The sequence below is a fragment of the Gracilinanus agilis genome, chromosome 1 (genome assembly GCF_016433145.1).
Source record: "Gracilinanus agilis isolate LMUSP501 chromosome 1, AgileGrace, whole genome shotgun sequence".
Taxonomy (NCBI): domain Eukaryota; kingdom Metazoa; phylum Chordata; class Mammalia; order Didelphimorphia; family Didelphidae; genus Gracilinanus; species Gracilinanus agilis.
This window is the reverse complement of record NC_058130.1, coordinates 98,832,457-98,850,925: the sequence shown is the minus strand read 5'-3', so window position 1 is coordinate 98,850,925 and position 18,469 is coordinate 98,832,457. Positions and strand designations below refer to the sequence as shown.

At 39.2% G+C, this 18,469-nt stretch overlaps 1 protein-coding gene and 1 pseudogene across 1 annotated transcript; both read right to left on the bottom strand.

Moving 5' to 3' along the window:
• Positions 1–272: 272 nt before the first annotated feature.
• On the bottom strand, positions 273–3,374 carry LOC123230826 (antibacterial peptide PMAP-36-like). Its single transcript, XM_044657001.1, has 4 exons — positions 3,180–3,374; positions 1,904–2,011; positions 1,575–1,646; positions 273–452 (listed from the first exon to the last, which is right to left on the bottom strand). Exons 1-4 carry the CDS (start codon positions 3,372–3,374, stop codon positions 363–365), a joined length of 465 nt encoding a protein of 154 aa, XP_044512936.1. The 3' UTR covers positions 273–362.
• Positions 3,375–16,634: 13,260 nt separating this feature from the next.
• Positions 16,635–17,569, bottom strand: LOC123230825 (annotated as a pseudogene).
• Positions 17,570–18,469: the final 900 nt, after the last annotated feature.

The window sequence follows — 18,469 nt, the reverse complement described above, 5'->3', positions numbered from 1 at the left end:
AAACCTTCACTGGGTTATTGTCCCCACAGGTTGAAACCCAAAGTGATTACATTTTTGCTGCCACTGGCAGCCCTCCTAGATTCCAAGTTCTTAAAGGTACCTAGAGCTAACAATAAAATCCCATGCTCTAAAAAAAAAAAAAAATTAAAGGAATGAGACTGGGAAACTGTCCATCTTTTCTCTGCACTTTCTAAGAGCACAAGATAAGGACTTCAATGTTCAGCCTGAAATGACTGATTGGAGGAGGAACTCTGAGAAAACATGGAGGCAGAGAGAGTGAAAATGGAGTTTATTCATCTGAGGAGACCAAGGCAGAGCACATTCTTAAAGCAGAAACTGAGGCTCAGTTGCATTTAGATGTCTCATTTTCCTAGGCGGCGAAATCTATCCACAAGTCCCCTCAAACGATTCCTAAGGCGTCCAAAAATAGAGCGTCTCTTGGTCTTTGAAGGCTGCAGAGAGAAGACAAACACAGCTCCTTAGCCCAGGGTCTCTAGGCATCAGGTTGTAGAGGGAAGAAAACTATTCAGGGAATATAGTGACTTAGAGGTTCATGAGATTCAGGACTTGAGGGCCCTCACCAACCATCTGCTCCAAACCTCCTTAATTATAGAGGAAGAAACTCATGCAGATCTTCACACATCTGGTAGGTGATAGACCCAGGACTCAACATCCAGTTTTCAGACTTAGAACTCTAAATCCAGTGCTGCTCCTAGCACAGAAAGCTAACGCCTCTGGGCATTCATTGCTCATTTTTTAGAATGTTATTCATTGAATTAAAAGGTTTCCTAGGATTCCCTCCTCCTGTTTTTACACACAGGAGAGAGAGAGAAGAGAAAAGAAAATCCTTACCTCACCCTTTAAAAGCTTCTACCCTCCTGGGAGCACCCTTGACCAGGTCATCTTGAGTATTCCTTTAGCCAGACCACACCTGACTAGGTAAGCCCCCTCCTCAGAGAAGCTGGCAGAGGCACTGGCTATGTCACTCAAACACCTCTACTCTAACCCATCTAATCATTGGAGGCAGAGATGAGCTTTTGGGATTAGTAAGATGGTTGGGCTGAGGCAGAAGACCTGTTTCAACTCTGTCATTTGTGACCTATATAGCCTTGGGTAGGGTCACTTTAAATCTCTTGGCCTCAGTTTCCTTCTCTGTAAATTGGGGCCTGGGGGACTGGATAATTTTTAGGCCTCTCTCTAGTTCTAAACCCTGTGAATCATACTCTGGAAACACAGATGCTTCCCATCCCATTAGCTTTCTCTCCTTCCCACTCTTCCCCTAAGACTGAGGCCAAGGACTTTTCTATCTACAGAGTTGACAGGTAGCTAGGTGAGATGCATAGTACAGAGAAATGTTCCCCCTATGTCCCCTTCTGGATCCTGGAGGAAAAAAAAAGGAAGGCCAGCCTGAGTCTAAGGTTGGAAAGAAGCCACAGTGGTCACAGTTGATCCCAACCCCCTTCAACAGCAGATCTATCCCAGCAGCCTCCAAGAGACAAGGCACCACAGGTTCCTGGTGTGGTCTGAAGGTTTGGACTCTTCTTCCAGGCCCCCACTGAGGAGATATCACTTACCCCATCACAGGAAATATCTACAAGGGGATTAGTAGAATCCAGGCCAATGACTCCAAAACATTCTTTCACCCGCTGTGGAGAGATGGCAGAGACAGTTCAGAACAGCAAGTCTGTAACCTCTGCCCCTGACATGCCAGGGGTGACAGTAAGCTCAAGCTTTCTCCCAAACCAGCCCAATGGGAAGGGTTTTCTGCTTCTCATTTTGGGCAAATCACTTTAGTCAGGGCAGCAGGAAAGCAGGGCTCCTCACCCAACCCACTTCCAAGGTGGAAAGATCCCCAGAAAGAGACTCCTTTAGTCAGTCTCTCCCCAGAGCCCAGGACACTCACTCCATTTTCCTTGAAGTCACATTCGTCTGGATCACGATCTTCAGTATTGGAGCACACTGTCTCTGTGATGGTAAAGCTCAGAGGGCGAGGAATAGCAGGATCATTGTTCTGAAGAGGAAGTCAGGACAGTCTTTTAGAGTGAAGCCTCATCTGATCCCCTGGGGCCAGGGACAGACTATTTCATGATGGAAGGGTCCTTGGATACCATCTAGTCTGAACCCATCATTCATTCATGAGGAAACCAAAGATCTGGGGAAGTTAGGTGACTTGTCCACAATCACACTGGCAGCAGTATCAGAACTGAGACCTTCCAGGACAGTCACTCATCCAGTCAGAATCTACTGGAGGTCTCCTGGCTTCCCCTCCCTGCTCCATTTCCAGATACTCTGTCCTCAGGCGACATTTCAAGGTGGTTGGGGACACAAAAACTCTCCAAATTGGAAAATGTAAAGAAAAGAATATTCAGCCTCATCAGGGCCACATGACATTTGCAGTAGAGACAAGAATCTGGGATTTGGTGTCTAATCACAGGGATTGTGTTTCCTACTTTGAAAATTGAGGGAGCTGAAACAGTTGACATCTAAGGTGCCTCCAGCTACAGTTTCTGATTATAGGGATTGCCATAGGGAGGTGAGGAGAAAGAGAGAGATCTCTAACCTGAGGTGATTGATTGGGGAGTTTGGGCTCCACTTTGAAGAGGGAGCAAGACTGGACAGTTACCAAGGGAATGGGGAAAGTAAAATAATTCTAGGCAGGGGAATCCTCACAAGGATGCAGTGAGATAGGCTGGGCATGGATTATTCTCCCCATTTGATAGATGAGAAAACAGAAACTCTGAGTGTAATAATTGCTTACTCAGAATCACAAAGAACTATCAGAGCTAGAATGAGACTCTGTTCTCCTGACTCAATAATAAGAATAATTTACATTTATATAGCACCTACTATGTTCCAGGCACTGTGCTAAGTACTTTACAATTATTATCTGATCCTCACTTTAATTCTAGGAGGTAGGTACTATTATTATGCTCATTTCATAATTGAGGAAACTCAACTATGTCACAGAGCTAGTAAGTGTCTGAAAGTAGAATTTAATTCAGGATTCCCTGACTTTCAGAGTCAGTGCTCTAACCACTTTACAACCTAGCTGTCCTTCCCTTTCCACTAGAGCACAATGTCTCCCAGTGAGAAGAACAAGGGTTTCTGGGGTGGATGATTCATATTAGGGAACTTTGGCAGTTGGGGGAGGCCTCCCCAGACATCCCACCCCTACTTACTTCTCCAGGCTGCAGATTCAGGACAGAGAGTCTAAAGAGGTTTGGTGATCCTGACCTCCTGTTGTAGTCCTTGATGAATCCAGTCACCACATTCTGGTAGCTCAGATCCTGGGCAGAGGCAAGAATAGTCAGCAGGCTGAGCAGCCCCAGCACCAATAGTGGTACCTGCATGGTCCAACCCTTCTCCATTCTCATCCTCTTGTCTCTCAATGCTCTGGGCTGGAAGGAGCTATCCCTTTTATTCACTGCCTCCTCCCCAGACTTTCACAAGGACAATGGACACATCCAGCCCCTGGACACCAACAGTTTCCTGAGGTCTGTGGTTTCCTCCATTCTTTTGTCACTGGTCACTGCCTGTCTCATGTGCTGGGGATTCCATCCTCCAGTTTCCTCATGGAGGCCTGGTGTTAACCAAAAGGCAATATTGGGGGGAGAGGGGAAGTATTGGGGAAAGATTGAAGGGAAAGGCAGAAAGAATAGGCAGATGAAGGGATGTGAAGAAACACATTATTTCCCCATCTCTATCTCTTACAATGTCCTGGAGGGCCTGAGGATGAATGTGTGGTCCAGTCAGGTGGCAGCTTCGGTTGTCCTTCTGATTATTCAAAAACTTTGCAAGAGTTATGGTTGCTTAAACTGTCCTCTATAGACCCCTCTGATTCTTCCCCAAATGCTCAGCCTCAGTTCTGCAAAAGCAGAAGATGCAAGGATCAACCAGAGATTTCTGATTCTCCATGTCATTCTTAATTCCTCTTGGTTTAGCCTTCCTAGCTAGACCCTTGCCTCCATTCCATTCAGTTCAACAAATCTACAAGCTGCCAAATCAGTCCTATTGCTTGTCCATCTATTTAGAATGTCACAGGCTAGACAAGTGACTTTCTTCAGTCAGAAGAGATGATGTCTAAGCTGAGCTATGAAGGAAGATAAAAATTCTGAGAAGAATTAGAGAGAGAGCACTCTTGGTATGTGGAATTCCTGACCTGAGCAGATCCACACATACAGAAGATGGAATTCAGTCTGAAGAACAGGCCAAGCATAGCATAGCAGGGTGTAGATAGGCAGTCAGCATTTCAGTTACTAACTGGTTGATGGGGAGAGGAGCAGAAAAATCAGTCAAGACCTGATTTAGGAAGTGGTATCTTAGAGGGAGCCAGGTCAGAGATCAAAAAGGTAGATCTAAGTAGAGAAAACATTCCAATAATGGTGGACCACCTCTGTAAAGGTACAGTGGTGGGAGATAATCTGTCATATCTGAAGAATGGAAAGTAATCCAGTTTAGCAAAAAAGTAGCCTAGGTGAAGGACAGATGAATGAAGTCAGTACAGGGAGACAGGCAGAAGTTAGTCTATGAAAGGCTTTAAATGTCCAACAGAAGAGTTTGTATTTTATCCTAGAGGAAATAGGAAGCCGTTGAACTTTCTTGAGTATGGAAGTAACATGGTCAAACTTATGCTTAAAGATGTCATTTTGGCAGTTCTATGAGGTATAGATTGAAGATGAGAGACAATGCAGAGAGAAATACTAATTGGGTGGTTGTTGGTGATAATCCAGTTAGAGGCAGGGAAAGATGTCAAAAAGTAGAGATGTGAGGAAAGCTCCCTTATAGGTATGGAAGATGTCTTACACAAGTGCATGGAGGTAGGGGAAGGCAAGATGGGGTAAGAAAACAGGGAGTAGTCCAGCTTGTCAGAAATAAAGACCTCATTACTTCCCAAAGACTCCCCCTCTGCCTACTCTCCTCTGTAACAAAAAAGCTACAAGCAAGAAAAAGAAATCAACCAAATGGCTGTCTAAAAATGTATGCCTCATTCTGCCGCAACAACTCTCAGGCAAGAGGGATAGGAAATAAGCATTTATTAAGCACTATGTGCCAGGAAGAGGGATCAATAATATTAGTATTCCAGATGGAAGTCAAAGGCCTAGAGGAAGAGATTCCTTATATTCAAAACTATTGAGAGTAAGCTTTTTAGTAGCAGTAAAGAATCAGAAGGCAAATGAGTGTCTATTGATTGGGGGAATCAATAATCTAGTGATTGAATAAACTGTGTAATATGATCATAGTGGAATATTATTATTCTGTTAGAAATGATAAAGATGGGAATTCAGATAATCTTGGGAAGACTGATACAAACTTATACAGAGTGAAGTATAACTCAAGCTAGCAGAATGTAGACTACATTAAGGATTGTTTTAATAAAATCATTGAGTTCTATCAAGTTAGTATAAGAGATAAGAAGATGTGGGTTCAAATCCTGCTGCTGACACATCCTGGCTATGTGATTATGGACATGTCACTCAGAGCCCTTGAGAATTTCTTAAAATTAAAAATTATAAAGATCAATCAATTAAAAAAATATTCATTTATTAAGTGCCTATGATGCCCTGTGCTAAATTCTGGCAATACAAAGGAAGCAAAAGACAATCCCTACCTAAATGATCTCACAACCTAATGGAGGAGACAATATGCTAATAGACTTATACAAAGTAAGCTATAACGGATAAATATCAAATAATTACTAGAAGTTAGGCACTGAAATTCACAGTTTGGGGAATCCTTCCTGTAAAATATGGCATTTTAATTGGGATTTAAAGGGAGTCAAGGAGGTCAGTAGTCAGAGAGATGGAGGAGGCCAATGTCACTGGATTAAAGAGTATTTGAATGGGCACAAGGTATAAGAAGCTTGGAAAGTTGGAGGGAGTCTTAGGTTATTAAAGGCTTTGAATACCAAACAGAACATTTCGTATTTGATCCTAGAGGGAATAGGGAGTTGCTGGAGATTATTGAAAAGTATTAACCTACATTGGTAGAAGAAGCTCTCCCAGGCCAATTAAATCACAAAACTAGTAAAAAAAATCTGTATAAATATTAACCAAGAGAGAATATGTCTTTCACAGACAGGCATTTAATCAGTGTTTCTTTTTCATTATATTTTATTTATTTTAACATTCAGTTTTCCAAAAATTTGATTTTTCCTTTTTCTCTTCCTCCAGTCCCTTCACCTATTAAGAAGACAAGTAATATGATGTCAATTATACATATGAAATGATGCAAAATATATTTCCATATTAGCCATGATGCAAAAAGCAAGAAAAATAACCGTCTTTTCATGTTACTTGACAATTTACCAATCTCATTTTTACAAATTTGGGTCAGTTCCCCATCTATTTGATTAATCATTTTAAGATGCCCTTGTTGAGGTGACTGCACATCGTGACCACCAGAGGGGGATCTGTACACAATCATGCAATAACTGGTCAGCCTTGTGAATCAAAGTCTTTATTCAATACAACAACCCAGCTAAAGTTGTTTCTCCCTGGCTGAGGTTGCTTCTGGGCTTGGGTCATCTAAAAGAAAATGAGAATGTCTGATTACAACATTTCAGGTGGCTGGAGGCATCCCATCCTGGCCTCTCCTCCCTGGACAATGCCTCCCCTAGAGTAGTCACTTTATTTCTCTGCTTCTCACTCTTCCACAAAATGAGGGAGTTGGACTATTAAATGTTCTCTGTTGTCTTTTCCATCTATCAAATATGATTTCCTTAAAATTAACATTGGGAGGAGAAACTGAAAATTATCTAACAGATTACAAAAAAAATCTAGAAAGACTTCATGAACTAACGCAGAGTGAAATAAGCAGAACCAGGAGACGATTGTACAGAATTAACAGCAAGATTGTGCAACAATCAACTGTGAAAGATTTAGGTATTCTCAGCAATACTATGATCCAGGACAATTCTGAGGGATTTATGGCAAAGAATGCTAGCCACCTCCAGAGAAAGAACCACTGAAGTCAGAATACAGATCAAAACATATGATTTTTTATTATGTTTCTATTTTGGGGTTTGGGTTTTATATGAGTATTCTCCTACAACAATGACCAATATGGAAGTATGTTTTGCATGATAATACGTGTATAACCCAGGTTGAATTGTTTACCATTTCCAAGAGGGGGGAGGGAAAGAAGGGAGGGATATAATTTGGATCTTATGTCAGAAAATGTATGTTGAAAATTAAGAATACGTGTAATTGGGAAAAAAATATCTTTAAAAAATAAAAAAAATTTATCTGACACATTTGTTTGAGCTAAAATTCAATTTTTGTTATAGAAGTAACAATGGATTTAGAGTCAAAATACATGGATTCGAATTCTGGCTCAGCTATTCTATGACCCTGGACAAATCACTTAATTTTCCTAGGCCTCAGTTTCCTCCTCTGTAAAATGGAGTTGGACTAAATGCTTTTAAGGATGCTTACAACTATAAATCTTATGATTTTAAAGTCCGCACCAAACTTCCTTACTCTTAGAGCCTGTCAGAGGACTAGATTGCTTTATAAAGCAATTTACTAAAGATGTTAATGGTTCAGGATTGCTTTGTGCCTTTCCCTAATATCTACAAAAAATAATTAAACCCTAAAGAATGATAAAAACTGGCAATTTAAGGCCCAGGGACAGCTGGTTGAAGGGTGGTATTAAGGGGAAGGGAATTCTGAGTGACTCCTTGCTAACTGATACTTATATGACCAGTCCTGGATGGAAAAAATGTGTAATGTTTCTTTCACATTTCACACTGCATAACATTTTAGTCTAGTAGAAAGAATGGGTCCAAATTCTGGCCAATGAGATTGGAGGTTCTAGAGCTTGAAGAGGTCATTTACTCTAATCATCCCATTTTGCAGAGAAGAAAACTAAAGTCTAGAGAGGTTGTGACTTGTCTAAGGTCACATACTCCATTCAGATAATCACTTCTTGGTCAAGAGTCCTAAGACTTTCCCAGCTAAAGAATGTCAGAGGTGTAGCTAGATGGCTCTATGGATAGCCAGGCATGGAGACAGGATGTCTTGGGTTCAAATCTAGCTTTAGATATTTCCTAGCAATGTGACCCTGGGCAAGTCACTTAACTCCAGGAAGGAAGGAAGGAAGGAAGGAAGGAAGGAAGGAAACAAACAAACAAGCTACAACTCAAACTCAACTATCCTGGCTCCCAGATGAGCCACTACCTTTTTTCTATACTGCTCTCTCTGCCTCTGTGTTCTGCTGTGAATTCATTATGTTGCCTTGATTTAGATGATGTCATAAATCCATTCTAGTGTTTCTACAGTTCTATGAAATATGTGATTCTCACTGGAAATGTGAGCCTCTAAATCCCCTCTCCTAGAGCCATTTGTATTCTTATTATTTCTTATGCATAAAGCTCTCAGTTTCTAACCCTTGAGAAGGAATGTTCTGTGATTGGAAATAATAATAATAACAACATTGTGTTTAGAGTTAGAAGAACTGTTTCAATATTACTTCTGCTACTTTATTAGCTGTGTGCCTTCAAACCAGTCATTTAGGATCTCTGGGACTCCATCTCCTTATTTATAAAATGAAGGGGTTGCATTCGATTATTTCTAAGATCCCTCAGCTCTGAATCATATGGTCAGGGGGCAGATAGGTAGCACACAATTGTCTTAGAATCAATCAAGGGACAGAAAGTAAGGATTTTTTTTAAAAATTAAAAACAGATCCTATGGTTAAGGCTTCCTCTAAACTGAGCTCTTCTGTGTTCATTTAAAGAGGCAGGATGTTGTAATGAAAGGGGTACTTAACTTAGAGTAAGGAGATGGGGGTTCAAACCCCAGCTCTAAGGGATTTTAAAAAAATCCTTACCATCTGTCTTAGAATTGATACTACATATGGGTTCCAAGGTAGAAGGGTAGTTAAGGGCTAAGCAGTGGAGGTTAAGTGACTTACCCAGGGTCACACACCTAGGAAATGTCTGAGGCTATATTTGAACCCAGGACCTATCCTCTCTAGCCCTGGCTCTCAATCCACCGAACCACCTAGCTTCCCCAACTAATATTTTTAAGCTGTTTGACTATAGGCAAATCATTTAACATCCTTGTACCTCAATATTCTCATCTATAAAGTAAATCTAATGCTTACTCTACTGCCTCCTGAGAGAGAATAGAGCAATACAATAGGTATTCTTCCTATAGAAGGAAGATGCTAAATCTATCTTTGAAAGAAAGTTTCTTGTATTCCATAGAATGATGGCATGGATCCACAGTTACCATCAGGTGAGATGTCATCCACTTGTCCATGTCCTCAGATTCCCCCAAAGATCAGAGTACACACAGACCACGTTTGACACTGGGAACTAATCCATAAGTGAACTCTTGTCTCTTTTTGGGTTTGTTTCCTCCATCTGGAGATGTTACAGAAAAACCTCATGGTATGCTCAAGGTATGTCTTATGTCTAGATTTTTCCAAATGTGGACAAAAGGGTCTCCAGCTCCTGTATAGTCATTTAAGTTATGCATATCAAGTACAGGACAGCCTTTATTTCATGACTGTAGAAAATTCAAATGACACAAAGAACACAGTAGCTCGTGAGCAGAAACACAAGCCCAAAGGATTCAGACAGACCAGTGCTTACCCTCAGAAAACTGAACAAGGATTTGCTATCAGTACAATGCTTGACATTCTGGTCTTGTCTCCCCAAAATTCCTCATATAAGCTCATAGTATCGATCTGTTCTCTGTGCTTTTGACTCTCCCTGGAAGATAAACATATTTCAATGGATGCTAAACATGCAATATTCATCCCATCAAAAGTGCACTATCCAAGAAACTCATGGTAATAGCAAGGAAGAAAGAAATTTCGCAGATTTCTTTTGAATGTGTGTGTGCGCACACACATACACACAAATCCTCTTCTCTCCCTCCCACTCCCATGACATAAATTTAGTCCTTTAGCTATAGGGAACATGTTAGCAATCCTTTTCTTTTCCCAAGAAGTACACTATTGAGGAAATCTCCCTCTAGCTAGCCAGTGCCTGAACTCTCATTTAGAAACTTGAACTCAACAACTCTTGAACCTGGGATTACCCAACAGAACTAATTGACTTCACTCTTAAGGATGCTTCCTTCCTTCCTTCCTTCCTTCCTTCCTTCCTTCCTTCCTTCCTTTTCTTTTCTTTTCTTTTCTTCTCTTTCTTCTCCAGCTCTAACTCTCTATCCAATGTGCTACTTAGCTGCCCTCCTAATAATATTTTAATCTGGGGGGGATGAAGTTCATGTTTGATACCTCTGTTCTAAATCTCTTCTTTTCCTCAAGCTTTTCATATGATTCCTCCCCTCTTCTCAGTGAAAGACTTTATTTTTTAATAATCTTTTATTTATCTCCATTTATATGTAAAAACCATCTTTAACATTCTTTTTTTGTCTTGAATTCCAAATCCTCTCCTTCCCTCACACATTCCCTCTATCTCTCTCTCCCTCTGCCTTCCTCAGATAGTAAGCAATAGATTTGACATGCACAATCATGTAATACATTTATTCATATTAGTCACTTCCAACATTAGGAAGAGATCATGAACAAACAAAAAGTGAAAAGAAAGTGAAATACAGTATGTTTCAGTCTGTATTCAGACTCCAGTTCTTTGTTGAAGGGCAAATGGCATTTTTTATTCTGAGTCTCTGAGATTGGCTTGGATCACTGAGAATAACTAGATCATTCACAATTGTTTGTCAAAATATTGCTATCACTATGTACGATGTTCTTCTGGTTCTGCTCACTTAATTTTGCATCAATTCATGTAAGTCTTTTCGGATTTTTCTGAAATCATTGTTTGTCAATTTTTGTAGCACAATTACATTCCATCACAATCATATACTGCAATTTGTTCATCCATTTCCTCATTTATCCATTGATCCATACTCAGTTATCAGTTGATGGATATTCCCTCAATGTCAGTTTCTTTGTTACCACAAAAAGAGCTGCAATACATATTTTTGTACAAATAGGTCCTTTTCCCTTTTTTAAGATCTCTTTGGGATACAGGTCTAGTAATGGTATTGGTAGATCAAAGTTTGAGAGTTGTTTGAATACTTTGGAAGACTGGCTTATATTTGAAAGTATGAACTTTTTCTTCTTTCTTTATCTACATCTCAAAACCTATTGACTTTATCCCACTCTGTCCCTCTGGTCAACTTTCAACTAGCTCCTTTGACACAGAGCAGACACCATGCCCCTAGAACCTTAACTCTTTCAGTTCAGGAATACCTATCCAAGGGAACCTACTATCCTAATTGGCATATGTCTCATGTGGCCCAAGAGATTTAGACAGACTCTAGCCACACTTCAGTTGACTCTAGCCATTTTGGGGGATATGCCTGCCTTAGTGATGAAAACAAGAAAAAGGAGCACAACAAATCAAGGGAAAGAGTTGGAAAGTTAGGTCCCAGCACTAAAGGCTTACTTAGTGTTTTAAACCTGTACTTCATATTTTAATTTAACCTCCTCCTACCTTTTCAATCTTCTTATACCTTACTCCCCAATAGTATTCTTTAGTTTATATGAGAATAAAAAGGGAACTTCTGCAAAAACTATAATAATAATGAGAGCCAAGTAACCAATGTTATGATAGAGGGGAGAGAGAGAGAGATTCTATATGGTGAGCCTCTCTTCTAGCTCTCCCCTCCCACTGAATATACTCTGGGAGACTTCTAGGGGGTGTCACCCTGAAATTGAGTGACCTGGATGGTTGTGCTGCCCCACAGGAGTTGGGGGTGAGGCTTCCCTATAAGCTGAGGTATGTGGTACCCCAATCTGATTCTGAATGAGGGTGGGGTTCACACAAGCCTCCCCCAAAGTCAGTCAACTTCACAGCGGGTGGTCTGGCTTCAAGATGGAGGGAGCCAGACCAAGCTGTGATTCCCCTCCCCCTCATCTCTCAGGCACTCTGGAACATTATCTGACTAATGAATGGCTTTTCACAATTCAGGGATTGGGGAAAGGGGTGAAGGGCAGAGGGATCTGGGGTGCCCTCTTCTCTATTCCTATAGAGTCCGTCACTTAGGTGAAAACCTTAATGGCTCCCACTCCCAAGCTTCTTCCCCTACCCCTTCTCCTTCTGTTTCTATTTCTAGTTTTCTGTGTTTCTATCCCTTTCTATAATTATAAGTTTTTGCTGAATGGGGGTCTCTCAGCAAGGTTGGGTAATGGGAGAAGGAGACTAAGAGATCGTTCCCAAAATGGAGTCCAAAATTTAGCTAACTCAATGGTTGAAGTCTTGATGGGTGAGATACAAAGGAAAGGCTTAGACCAGGGAATCAGGGTTTCAGTATCCAAAGAAAGATCCTCAGGAAGCCCTCAGGACTGGTTCTGAGCTGAGATGTCCTCCTCCTCTTTCCTTTCTCAGTTCTTCCCCAGAACTCCTTCTCCTCCTACCTCCTCTGGAGAACTTCCCAGAATTCTCTCTGATTTCTCAACTGTCACCAACTATCACCAACTGTCAGCCACTCCTTCTCTGGCTCCTTTTGTCCCATCCCCCTTGCACAAATCCCATCCTTACATTTAGCAACACTGATCTCCTTGATGTCTGACACTTTCTCCAACCCTTCTTAATTCCCTCTATTTCCTATTTCCTTAACTTGTTTTGTGTATATTTGTTCACATGTATCCACCATTAGATTGCAAGCTCTTTGAGGGCAGAGACTATCTTTTGCCTCTTTCTGTATACCCAGTGCTTAGCATAGTCCCTGGCACACAATAGATACTTAATAAATGTTTATTGATTTTCTTTAGTAAAAGTTCTTTTGTTTATATGTAAATGAGTAACCCTTTTGGGATCACTTGAAGTTGGAAAAGAGATTAAGGTCCTATGTGAATGAAGGTACAATCCAAATGAATTATAAATTATAATAGGATTTGTTTATAACCTTTGATGAGATACAAGCCCTGAAAGGGAAAGGGAAGAGAACTATTAGCACAAGTTCCCATAGGGCCTTGGTTTTGGAGCAGCAGGGTCCTACAAATGCCTACTCTATGAAAGAGAGTTGCGGAAGCAAATATTCCCATTATCACCACTACTATTCAATATTGTGTTAGAAATGGTAGCTATAATCATGAGGAACAAAAAGGAATTGGAAGGATTAAAATAGACAATGAGGAAACTAAGCTCTCACTCTTTGCAGATGATATAATGGCATACTTGGAGAATCCTAGAGAATCAACTAAAAAAAATTAGTTGATATGATTAACAACTTTAGAAAAGTTGAAGGATATAAAATAAACCCACATAAACCACCAGCATTTTTACATATTACCACAAAGTCCAGCCCAAGAGTTAGAAAGGGAAATTCCATTTAAAATAACTGTAGATAACATACAATACTTGGGAGTCTACCTGCCAAGAGAAACCCAGAAACCATATGAACACAAATGCAAAACACTATTCACACAAGTAAAGTCAAATCTGAACAACTGGAAAAATATTCATTGGTCATGGGTAGGCTGAATCAATATAATAAAAATGACAATTCTACCTAATTATTCAGTATCATGTCAATCAAAATACCAAAAAATTTTGTAGAGTTAGAAAACATAATAATAAAATTTATCTGGAAGAATAAAAGGTCAAGAATATCAAAAGAATTAATGAAAAAAATGTGAAAGAAGGCGGCATAGCCATAACAGATCTCAAGCTATATTACAAAGTAGTAATCATCAAAAACAACCTGATGTTGGCTAAGAGTTAGAGTGATAGATTAGCAGAATAGATTAGGTGCACATTATACAATAGTAAATGACCACAGTAACCTAGTGTTTGATAAGCCTGAAGAACCAAAATTTTGAGACAAGAACCCTATTTGACAAAAATTTCTGGGAAAACTGGGAAGCAGTTTTGTTGAAACTAGACCCAGCATCTCACATTATATACCAAGGTAGGGTCAAAATTTGTACATGGTTTAAACATAAAGTGATACCATAAGCAAAGGAGCATGGAATAGTTTACCTGTCAGATCTATGGATAAAGAAACAACTTATGAACAAATAAGAGAAAATGTTACAGGATGAAAAGTGGATCATTTTGATTGCACTCAATAAAAAAGTTTTTGTACAAGCAAAACTAATGCAGTCAAGGGTCAGATAGGTGGCTCAGTGAATAGAGAGCCAGGCCTGAAGATAGAGGTCCTGAGTTCAAATCTAGCCTCAGACACTTCCTAGCTGGGCCACTATAGGCAAGTCACCTAACCACAAATGTCAGGCCTTTACCTCTCTTCTGCCTTGGAACTAATACTCATAACAACTCTAAGAGGTTTTTTAGAAGAAGGAGGAGGAGGAGGAGGAGGAGCAAAAATACTGGAAAAAAATTACAGCAAATTTCTCAAATATATAGAGAACTGAATCAAATTTATAATAATCCAAGACCTTCCCCAATTGATAAATGATCAAAAGATATGAATAGGCAGTTTTCAGTGACAAAATAAAAGCTATCTATAAACATATGAAAAATGTTCTAAATCACTATTGTAGAAATACAAATTAAAACAACTCTGAGGTATATCACCTTACACTTATCAGATTGACCAATATGACAGAAAAGGAAAAATGACAAATGCTGGAGGGAATGTGAGAAAAACAACTCTGAGATATACCACCTTACACTTATCAGATTGGCCAATATGACAGAAAAGGGAAAATGACAATGCTAGCGGGAATGTGGGAAAATTGGGATGCCAATGCACTGTTGGTAGAGTTGTAAACTGATCCAAACATTCTGGAGAGCAATTTGGAACTATGCCTGAAGGGTTATAAAACTGTTACCTTTTGACCCAGTATTACCACCACTAGGTTTGTACTCCAACGAAATGAAAGACAAAGGAAAAGGACCTATATGTACAGAAATACTTATAGCAGCTCTTTCTGTAGTAACAAAGAATTGGAAATTGAAAGAATAGCCATCAATTGTGGGAAGATTGAACAAGTCATGATATGTGATTGTAATGGAATATGGTTGTTATTAAAAAAAAACTAGCAGGATGCTCCCAGAAAAACTTGGAAGGATTTACATGAAATGATACAAAGTGAAATGAATAAAACCAGGAGAACATTATTCACAGTGACTGCAATACTGTATAATGATCACCTATGAATGATTTGGCTATTCTGATGAATACATGATCAAAGTCAATACCAAAGGACTTATGATGAAAAATAATATCCACTTCCAGAGAAAGAACTGATGGAATCTGAATGCATATCAAAGCATACTATTTTTTACTTTATTTTTTCATTTTGTTTTTCACAACATTAACTGATATGGAATGTTTTACATGAATGCACACAAATAATCTATATCAAATTCCTTGCCTTCTCAATGAGAGGTGAGTAGGATGGAAGAGAATTTGGAATTCAAAACTTTATAAAACAAAAGTTAAAATTATTTTTACATGTAATTTAAAATTTTCTTAAATTAATTTTTTTTAAAACTAAAAGAAGAGAAAGTGAACTGTGGCAGTTAGGGTTTGTTAGTTTTTAGCAAATCCTCAGTGAAAACTAGTCAGTAGAGTATATGCTATATACATATCCCTTTTAAAATGATCACTGTAATTATTTTTTTTTAAGTGGAACATATGATTTTATTCAGACCACCACCTTTTGTTTTAAAAGAGAAACTGAAAATCAGGCTGGTGGAGAGGGGAATAATGTTTAAAACAATGTGGAGCTTTTGCCATTTGATCACTTTATACTTAAAACTTGTTTTGTTTTTTAAGCCCATTATAACTACCAAGTGGGAAATCTTGAAAATGTACAATTTCCTTTAGAGAAGTTTCAGAACTAAAGATTTGATTTACATGAAAAGCTGTAGAGAAAGTAGTTGAAAAGTCCATTCATAAAACTTTTATTCCACTTACATCAACTTAATACACATGTTTTTAACAATTATGCTTGGATTGTTCATGAAAATTTCATAAGACATTAAACAAAGCTAGCCATCATCTCAAGTTATTTCCCTGTTAACTATTTTTACAGCACATGCATGTTAGGCAAGTATCAAAAAAATCACAAAAGCAAAAAACCTAAAAAAAGTTAAATACATGGGTTTTTTGTTTTACTGCTGTGCTTGATATACAGTGACTTTATGAATATCAAGCAATTCATTTTTACTGCATCTTTACTTGTACATTTGTTCTTAGGTTGCCTAAACCATTTAAATACAAATAAAATGAGTGTAGCAAAAATAATGAAAGCGAACAGCAGGTAACTTTACAAATAATGGAATGTGAACCGTTTCTGCCCTTCTCCAGAGTAAATTGACTGGGTTAAAACTTTGTCTTAAGGAACACTTTTGCAACTGCAATCATAAAGGTGTACACGTTGAGATTTGTGTATTCCACAGATATACATGGAATGGCATGTAATATCTATGGGACATCTGTTTCTACCACAGCCATGAGTGCTCCAACCCTAAAGTACCCCATAATAACTACACCTGTGGCTGGAACCAATTATCCCTTTTTCCCCCCACCATGACAGGCCAATATGTAGGCAGTTTTCTTTGCTTAGACATGGAAGCTGTTTTAACAGTGGCCTTGTGAAATCACAATGTACCAAAAGTACTATGCCGAACATGTAAAACGTATATAAAAATTCCATATCCCCATATTGGCCACCTCAGATGAAAACAGATAACTCCCCAAATGTTAACTGGCTCTACTCCCCTAATATTAAACATAAAAACCACATGGGAAATATAGAAATCCAAATAGAAGTAACATAAACCTGTCATAAATCGTAAACAAAAACTATTTGTGGGACAGCATGGATGACAAATGGTCTACTGTGTAAATTTTAGAATGAGGCAGACAAAAGTTGGAAGGCTGGTTAATTCTCCCCTCCTTCTCCTGCTTCAGCTTCATCTCCTTGGGTGTCCGATGTCCACAATGTCAAGTTGTCTCGGTAATTGCATTATTAGTGTGCTGTCTTTGTATGATTCTTCACTTAATGTATCAAGTTCAGCAATGGCTTCATCAAAAGCTGTCTTTGCAAGGGAGCAAGCTTTCTCTGGAGAGTTCAGGATCTCATAATAGAACACAGAGAAGTTCAAGGCCAGACCCAATCTTATAGGATGCGTTGGTTGCATCTCCATTTTGCTGATTTCAAATGCTTCTTGATATGCTTGTTGTGACTGATCCACCATACCTTTCTTGTCATCACCAGCAGCAACCTCAGCCAAGTAACGGTAGTAGTCTCCTTTCATTTTCAAATAGAAAACTTTGCTTTCGGCTTGTGAAGCATTAGGAATCAAGAACTTTTCCAATAGAGACAGCACATCATTGCAGATATCTCTTAGTTCAGTCTCAATTTTCTCTCTATATTCTCGGGCCATCTGCTGTTTTTTCTCAGCACCTTCCGTCTTTTGCTCAATACTTGAAACGACCCTCCAAGATGACCTTCGGGCCCCTACGACATTTTTGTAAGCAACAGAGAGAAGATTCCTCTCCTCATTGGATAATTCGGCTCCTTGCTCAGTTACAGACTTCATGCAGGATGCCATGTCATCATATCTCTCAGCCTGCTCAGCCAATTTGGCCTTATGTACCAGCTCATTTTTATCCATGACTGAATATTCTGTGCCCGGAGTGAGTGGCGGTGGCAGACGGACGAACGAGGGGTTCAGCGGTCTCTGGGCGGTGGCAGTGGCAGCAGCGGGGCTGAGACTCTGTCCCTATATCTCTCAGCTCACAGGCTCCACTGTAATTATTTTTATTATCAGCACTACTACTATTATTAATCATTAGCATTTATATAGCACCCTGCTCTTATCCAGGCATTGTGCTCAATAAGCTTTCTACAAAATATATTTCTTTTGATGCTTATAACAACTCTAGTGGGTAGATGCTACTATTATTCCCATTCTGTAGTTGAAGAAACCAAGGAAAACAGAGATTTAGTGACTTGTTTGAAGTCACACAGCTACTTAGTGTCTAAGGCTGGATTTGAGCTCATGTTCTTTGTGCTTACTTATTTGAATAAACATTGTGCATATTTCCTACCCTACTCAGAGTAGAATATAAGTTCTATTAGTCCAGAGATTGTTTTTCTCTTTGACATTCAAGGGTTCAACTCAATACTTCGAAGCTAGTTAATTCAGGACTGTTTAACTAAATTAAACTTAGGTATGACCTTCTCTTGAACAAGGACATTTTCCTCATTTCTTTTAAAATTTATTCTTTATTAAAATAGATTTTTAATGACTGAATAATAACCAACAAAAACATAAAGTTACAAAATAATGGGTAAAACAAATCTCCACCAAAGGGCAAAGGAGAGTCATAAAGTGGGTATATGCAGGTCACAGCACATTAAAAAAAAACAAACAGATATGCTAGAGAAATAGCATAAAGGGTTGTCTTCCTACAGGCTCAGGAAAGTTTGGGATCCCGAAGTCCAGTACAGAAATCACTGAGCACAAGAGAGAAGCCAGCAGAGAAAAAGTAAAAAAAGCTGACTCTATTGA

Coding starts and splice junctions, on each gene's coding strand:
- LOC123230826 (XM_044657001.1), bottom strand. CDS start 3,374: ATGAGAATGGAGAAGGGTTGGACCATGCAGGTACCACTATTGGTGCTG. Junction 1,647..1,903: donor GTGACTTCAAGGAAAATGGA/GTGAGTGTCCTG, acceptor ATCTCTCCACAG/CGGGTGAAAGAATGTTTTGG. Junction 453..1,574: donor TAGATATTTCCTGTGATGGG/GTAAGTGATATC, acceptor TTCTCTCTGCAG/CCTTCAAAGACCAAGAGACG.